General features: G+C 38.4%; 1 protein-coding gene across 1 annotated transcript; it reads right to left on the reverse strand.

Moving 5' to 3' along the window:
* Positions 1–493: 493 nt before the first annotated feature.
* Positions 494–5,573, reverse strand: LOC104463228 (BDNF/NT-3 growth factors receptor-like; the record flags this gene model as incomplete). The annotated part of the gene is made up of 3 exons (XM_010075463.1): positions 494–793; positions 2,344–2,476; positions 5,437–5,573. Coding segments are annotated over 3 exons (570 nt in total), but the record flags the coding sequence as incomplete, so codon positions are not given.
* Positions 5,574–8,574: the final 3,001 nt, after the last annotated feature.

An 8,574-nucleotide genomic window follows, 5' to 3' on the forward strand; every position in this document is an offset into this window, starting at 1 on the left:
CAGCTCCCTCTGGTGTCCTAAACAACATATTATCATCAACTCACTGGACCGCACTATCGATTTTGCAACAAGGCACTGGACGCTACATAGGCACGCCCCGTGACCTTGGATACACCGCCTAGTTGCATCCATATGCAATGTTAAAACTTACAGAGTGGCTGAATTGGCACTCAGTGCTTTCCAAGATCAGAACTGAGGCTTGAGAAAACACTAAAGAAACAGCAACCTTTTATGAGCCTTAGCTGGCACTGAAGATGGTCAAAGGACTTACAGAGCACCAGCATGACCTTCATTGAGAAGTAATAAACAAGAAAAAAGTGCTCAAAAAACCCATTATTTTACACTGAAACATGAAGATATTAATTCAGAGAGAGGAAAAAAAAACCACCATTCAAAAAGCTTCCTCCAAAATAGTTAAACTGTCCAGAAGCACTACTTCCACAGTCTCATCAATTTGCAATTGCTAACACAAAAAAAAAAAAATTTTACTCACCATCTCCAGGCACTGACATGAAATGAGCATCAACCCGTTTTTCATCCTCTCCATACTCATTCTTTGCCAGTAAGGTATAAGCACCATTATTCAGGTGGGTAGGATTGTCCAGCTGAAGGCAGCCATGGTATTCACTTTGATTGATAACATGTATTTTAGTACAGATGTATTCAGACTCATTCAGTATAGCCCCTTCATAGAACCACTGCAATGTGGGCTTAGGGTTCCCTTTCACAGTGAATGGAATACACCAGTGGTGGTCCGGGGTTGGAGATTCAATAAATGTGATATTTGGTGCAACTATATTGGAAAAAAGAGTGAAGAACATCAGAATATTCTACACATGTCTTTCCTCCCTTCACTCCCTGTCCCCCAAAGTTATCAGGGAAGTATTTTCATTCATCAGTACAAAAGTATGTTATTAGTAAGAATGATACCTATTTGGAGGATACTCACACAGGAGCCTACCTGCTCTGCCTACGGTACTATGCTCACAACTGAAATTAAGCCATTCTTTACAAAGAAACAAAACAAACCATTTTCAGACAAAGACTGAACACCTGTTAAATCACTTAAATGCTTAAAGGTGTGGAAAGTTCAGATACAGAATCACTGAGATACTGAGAAGGGGGAGAGAGACAATTTATTCTGCTGAAAAAATGGTGAAGAGGAGTGCTGAAGGAACACAACAGTGTTGAAAATACTTAAAAGTTAGCCAAAAGCAAGTAGTACTGGAAATATATTCAGCTAGGAATCCAAATTTTCAGATTATTTTCTTCACAGAAGCATAGCCAGAACAGATGACTTAATTCCCTGGGTTCATTTGTCAGGGAAAGATGATTTTCTACTATACATTGTCTCATTCTTTGTTCAAACTTGATAAATGCCTCAAGTCTACATTCTTGTTCTGCTTCCCTCAGAAGATTATTCCAACACCTTGCCCATTATTTCACTATTGGGAAATTTTCCTTGATATTTATCCTTAACTGCATCCAATTTCATCTAGTTATGCTCCCTTTTATCACTCATAACAGTGCCAAGCTCAGAATCTCAATTAGAGTGTTCAAACATTTCTAGTGTATGTCCCTTCCCATAGCTATTACATATCCAATTTCAACCTACAAACCTACATCTACAGTAATCTTTCTAGTTTACTCTGCCATGAGTCCATGCTGAACAAAGTTTACCATATACAAAGCGTTCCATTCACATCTTCAATGAAACAGGGAGTTGCAACTTGTGGAAACATGCTGTCTAGTTCACATAAAACTAATTCAGGCTGGAGTTAGATCTAAGAAGCGAGTGCCTCTACACTACATGTTCCTTCCCCTTTTCTTGGGATGGACAAATAAGTATATTATTCAAAACTATGACAAATAAATTTACACCAGGCAGTACGCACGTTACAAGCATGTTATTTTTTGAGCAAAGCAGTTGTTGCTTTAAACAATAAGAACTTAAACATTTGTAGTCTCTTATGTAATTCTATGAGCCTTTTGATGCATTCACACTTCTTAATTCCTAAGACAGTGCCTATGTACATGCACACCATTACGAACCTTCCCATACTGACAGTACCATTGAGAATTCTGGGTTTCAGACCTTTACTTACAGACCGTTCTAACTGGAAGATAAAGCATTTAGAAATACACTTTTTGCAGAACATAGGGCTGAAAAAGATAAATACAACTGCTGGTTGTGTTTCTCCTAGCATTAACTGCAGCAGATAGCTCACATGCCTTAAGGGTTTTTGTTTCAACAACCTGTGTGCTCAGAAAATATTTACGCCCAAAATAGTTGCTGTCAATGCAGTTTGGCCTTGGGAGCTGTATGGAGGCCTGCATACGTACAGAATACCGTGAGCTCGGCAGAGGCTTGGTCCTCTCCCACAATGTTCTCTGCTACACAGGAAATCCACAGTCCACTGTCCATGGATGAAACGTTCTTTATGGTCAGTGAGGCAGGGTTCTTACTTGTGTCACTCTACAAGCGATCAGAAAAACATGTATGTGTAAACTGCAGCATACAGAACAAGGGAGAGACAGGGAATCATTAGACACGGATGAACGGCATTCTTCATTTTCCCTTCTTTTTAGCTGCATTGGCCCACAATTAATCAAAGCCTTACTTTAATGTCTTACCAAACAGCCACAAAACATCTACATAACCAATTAACTGTCAATAGCAGTGGATTCAAAGCTCTAGAAGTCCTGCAACAAACACTGTACTCAAGCATTTTTCTGTCCTGTTACTTTAAGTTTCTGCTTTTTTTAAAACACTTCTTACCCTCTACACAAACAGCCTTACCCTTGCTCACCCGTCTTCTACTTCATGACTGATTTCTATGGTCTGTCTCTGCTCCCTTGAACTTTTTCTTCCCTCCTACATTCTGTTCAATCCTTGCTTTGCTCTTCCTTTTTTCTATTTGCTCTACACTTGCGCTTGACATCTCTTCCACTGCTGCTTTCTGAGCACTACTGTACATTGACAACAATGTGTCTTCTCCCTCCTCCTTAGTCAAATTTCTCTTCAAAGCTCCTTCTTCTCATGTAACTTTCCATGAGAAATTATATACCTTCTACTACCTAAGCAACTGCCCAAGTACTGTTATATGTGTTTAAGCACAGGTTAATCAAGGTAAGAATTATGATTCTTGGAAATATTGATTCTTATGATTCTTAGAAAGCTCAGTGCCCATTTACAGCCTTAAATGCCATATTGAATACGCAGCTATGCAACATTGAATAAAGCAAAAAGAGCTTAATTACAAAAAAAAAATTAAAGATAGCAAAGCTAGTTCTTAAAGACTCTTTTTTCTCTTAAATCAGGTCCTTCATATGATCTCCAAATAATTACTATTTCCATACTTGAATTTTCATAAAATGCAAAACTATTTTCCTAAATAAGGATAGGAAAAAACCACATTCAGAAAATAAACAATAATTAGGATAATTTTTAAAAACTGCTTTTCTTTGTGTACACATACACACACTTCAGTGCTGCACAGAACACAAATACCATACTGCATCTGTAAAACCACAGTGAGTTGCAGTGGCAGTCAATGAAGACATGCAGGAACACTCCTGCATACAGTCCTGTAGGACCAGAATTTTGAAGCTCGAGATGACACCCTAACTCCACTTGAGTCAAATGTCCCTTTGACTTCAGCGTGACACTATGGGAGCTGAGTGGAAAGGCAAACACCCCATTACACCTTGCTCCATGCACAACTCTTAGCCGGTGAGAAGTGCTCAAAGCTGGATTTATAGGGGCTCAATTGCAGGCTCAGGGCTGAAATCTAGAGCGAGAAAAATCTAACCAGCATCCAAAACATTATACATCAGCACAGAAACCAAGAGCATACGGTTAGCTTTGCAGGACTAGAATTTAGTTTTAACTTTTGTTAACAACTCTCTTTTTAAAACAGGAGAGAAAACAGGCAAAAAGCAGCACGAGGTGAAGAAAAGGGATGTAGAAACTGAGATACGGAAGTGAGAGAAAGAAAAACAAAACACCACTCACAGAAAAGGGAAGGATTGTTGTGAATGGCAAATGAGGTTTAAAAGGCACCTACTCTTCTGCTACCGAAGAGACTACTGTGCTCCACAACTAAGGTTGTCGCTAGCCTATATTATGAGCCCTCTGAAATCTCAAAATGAAGTTATGCCAGGACAGAATATTTCTGGAAACCTTGAAGCAAACTGACCATGGCATTTCAAAGATAGGAGGGTTCAAAAATTAGGTGATCTCACTTTTTGAACAGCATCCCACATTTGGTTTGGCTCATAACCTAAAAAAAGGAAAAAAAAAAAAAGAGCAAGCACAACTTGGCACAGGTTGTCTTGCTCTGGATGACAACTGATGCCTTTGGGTAGTTTTACGAATTAGAGGAAATTTTAAAAATAAAACTAGAGTTCTGCAGAGCTCTTACTTACAAGAGCTGAAAGACAGGCTAGTCAAGTTGTATATGGGCCCAATACAATGACCTTCAAGGAAGAAAGTACAACAATTACAAGACCTCAGCGGTCCTGTCTCTTCCGCACTGCAGGAACAGTTTTGGAAGTACACATCCTGTGCTTTGTATGGACCAGGAAGCTTTAGACAGTCTGCACCATCACAAATGTTGGAAAGCCAATGCCATAAAATTGCAAGTAACAGAGGGTCTTGCCCACTGGGTAAATAATGGCAATTTAAGAAGTCAACTGCTCTGTGTTGAAGATCTGCTTCTATGCTTCTCCTTATCAACACTTCATGAGAAAAAACTTAATCATGCTATCTCCAGTATGTACACACAGTCTAAGGTAGGGACACAGAATCTTAGAAAAGAGAATTCTCCCTGCCTAGATGATTTTATTGAGGAAACACCTTCATACTGCATTTAGGAAAAAAAAAAAAAAAAAGGGAAAAAAATGGACATTCTTTTTAGTAAAACTTTCACTTCAATTTCCAAGGCTTCCTGTTGTTGCTTTGTTTGTTGAAGGAAAATTAAACAAGCCACAAAATTATATTTACAACCAAATTCCAAGCTTTTGGACATGAAAGCATAACAAAAATAGAGACACAAAGCTTTTTTTCATGATTAGGGTAGATGAGATTTATTCTCTGCATGCAGGTATCAGTGATAATAAGAAAACCCTTGTGTTTCAGTATCCCGAATCACCACATCACTTCCAAAAAATTACATTACTCTGATTTACAACTGAACATCCAAAACTCAGAGTGCAAATCAGAGTCACAAGGAGAGAATGCCTGCCATTCTCCAGAAGCACTGTGGCAGTCACCCCGGACTGAAAGTAACTGGAAAATAAATGCAATCTCAACATTAATTTTGTATTTAATCTTTTCAGTAATAAGTTAACTAAAGCTGGACATGAACCTTCATTCCATCCTTCAGCAGGTATCTCCTGTCTCTAAATTGTCACATATTTGAATATGAAACTTACCTCATGGTTTGAAACAAGATTAGTGAGCACCCAGGACACATTAGGGGGTGGCCCGCCAGTAGTATCACAGTACAACGTGACGCTCTTTCCTTCCACCACGGTGATGTTGTAATTGCTTAGGCTCGCTGAGGGCAAGTCTAAGATAGAAACAATAACAAAAAAAAAAACCCCACACACACATTTGTATTTGACAGAAATAGACACCACTCAATTCTAAGCAAGCTGTATAAACGCAAGCACAAAACACCACTAGATCAGATATGTAACTGTGGTCAGTTACTATTTAGTCAGGGAGTACAAACAGCATCTTTGGAAACATAAAACTAAAATCTTTAAGCTGCTATATAACATTTTTCTGTGCCTCCTCCACCTCATATCCTAAGAAAACATTCATGCATGTGGAAATACATTAAGTTTATAATATAGGGAAATGTTTCAGGTGGGCAAACAGAAGTTATCCTAACCTCAGTTTTTAACTTCAAAATGAAAAAAGAGCCTCCCCTTATTCTTTAAAACAGGAAATTTAATCTGTCTCTTTTTAACAGCTACAACGAAACTTCTCTTTTCCACGAACTGCCATTGTGGTATTCCCACTGTTTTCCACCACACTACCAGAAAAATCCCATCATCTCCCAGTATCACACAAGAGATTGCAGCCCTCCCTCTCATATAGAGACACAGATCACAGAGAGCAGGGCAAAACCTAGATGCAAGTACACAGAGGAAACAGAGCAATAAACAGATCAAATGAATGGACAGAAAGGACAGAAGAGAGTGTTAGCTATTGCACAGAGCTGCTATCCACAGCACCTCAGCAGACTTCGCTATTGCCCTCAGGAAAGCAGAAAAGCACTGAGATGGAACCACTCACCAGAAAACAAGCCCAGATTTTGGAAATCAGGAGTCCTCCTCCATCCACAGAGCTATAAATCACTCTGTATCTCATTCTTCAGCACCCAAAGCAAAGGGAGCTTCCCAAGATTAAATATATGCTTAATGCTTACAAAAACATAAGGAATTATAGATTGATCCTCTTCAAAAATAATGCCAGCAATATCATTAGACTTCAGGCACAGAGGACCTCACATTTTGTCTTTATTTTCATAGCAAATAATTATACAAAGCGCTAGAAATAGCATATTTTTCTTAAAAGATATTGTGCCATCATTTGGAACTGCTAGACTCTGTAAAAAACCTTGGTCTCCTTTATGAAGAATTGCTCATCAACTGTTCCAGGCAAGTTTTACTTGCAATTTATCATCTCAAACAGTCAAGTTTGTCTGTTGTGCCAGATATGTATGCATGATCCTGCAATGACTTTTCTTTTCTGAAAAAACAGTTCTCTTTTTTTTTTTTCATGTTTTGTTTTTTCAGTTCAGAGTACAATAGTTTCACCATGGACTTGCAGGCACAGCAGCTTAGCAGAGACTTTTTTGCTTAGGTAAAAAAGTCCCATACAAACAATTAACCAACAAATCAGTGTGAACATTTTAATGTGTTTGCTAGAACTTCAATAGAAGCTATATATATTGGAAATCTCCAATTTAATTAAGTTTAATTAGTCCAATAAAAATTAAATGAGAGGAAGTAATGCCAAAGAGAAGACAAACAGTTTTCCATGCAATGCTTTCTTGCTTAATGACGTTTGAAGATCAGTGCTAGTATACAATAACTGCTTAGGAAATTCTCCCAGTGCTTTAGGTAGTTCTGTAATATGATTCCCGTTACAGGCATCATGGATTTCTTCTATTATGTTCACTTTATAAATCACACATTGAAGTTTATTGAGAGAGAGCTGGAGAGTTTGTACGCCTTGCTGCAGTAATCTGTTAGCAAGGTAGCCATCTGCTCTTGCCTGCTGTGAATTCAAATCTCAGCAGTGTCTGTCAACTAGCTGGGCAGGAAATAAAACTAATCTTAGGGAACATTTGGATATTAATTATGCTGGTTAGAGAACAAGGAGAGAAGTAATGGGGTAATTTACTTTATAAATTTACACTTCCACACCACCTCTGAAAACCATTCCAACTACTTTTGCCAGACCTGAACGTGTGAAGAGATTAAAGTTCCACATTTCTTCCTGGCCCTAGCACTTTGGACAAGGTCTACATGGCAGATTAGCCTGCACAGTTCCTACCAACACATCATTTCACATGAAACCTCTCACGTAAGCAAAATAAAAACAACTTTGGTCCCTTAGAGCTCTCCTTTAATAACTGCTAAGTTATGAGACAACTCCTTCCTGCAGTGTCTTTATTTACAAGACAGGCAACTGAAGTTTAATTCCTCTGGTACTGGTTCTGCTTCCCACCCAGAATTAGAGCTAGTTCTATTTATTTGCAAAAGTCTGTATGTCATGTTGATGTTACATCTCTGAGGGAAACAGCTGCATTGTGCCTGTATCCTGCCATAAGGTTATAAAATAATAGTGCTTATTATTCCCTAGATTCCTAAAGTTACACTAGAAACCAGTTGCAAGATCCAGCAGAAAACATTGCATCAAAAACATGTAAGTAGGATAGGATAGGATAGGATAGGATAGGATAGGATAGGATAATCACATTATTGTCTGTGTTTTCTTTCACTCCCTTTTCTAGTCATAAGAGGTGGGTGGAAAACACATACAAGAATTGCCTTGGAATTCTTTTTTTTTTCTGGTTGGATATCTTAAGTTAGTGAACTTTAACTGCAAGGTCATTTTGGCTTTTATCTCCAGTGGCACTCAGACTGCTCCACAGTAGAATACACACTAGTTGAGAAATGGCTCTGTTTGGAAGGGCAGACAGTAGCATAAGACCTCATATCCAGAAAAATGTGATACACTGGAGTTACCAATAAAGCAGTGAGACTAAGCAGCAAAACCTGTACTGAAAAATAACTATATTTTAAAAACCACAATGCACCATAACACCCACGTATGCTCAGTGAGAATGTTCAGTGTAGTGTGAAACCATTTATACAAGCCAGTAGCATTCTGACACCTACACAATTACAAAGATGTCCAACCATGCTGCATTTACTCCTGAATCAATTTGGTTAAATACAGTGTTTTAAAGGACTGTCGCTTCTGTTGATACAGATGTACATTTTAAAGGACTTTATATCCAGTAACTGATACAAGCAATCAGACAACAGGTT

Source organism: Pterocles gutturalis, unplaced genomic scaffold, assembly GCF_000699245.1.
Source record: "Pterocles gutturalis isolate BGI_N339 unplaced genomic scaffold, ASM69924v1 scaffold28242, whole genome shotgun sequence".
Taxonomy (NCBI): domain Eukaryota; kingdom Metazoa; phylum Chordata; class Aves; order Pterocliformes; family Pteroclidae; genus Pterocles; species Pterocles gutturalis.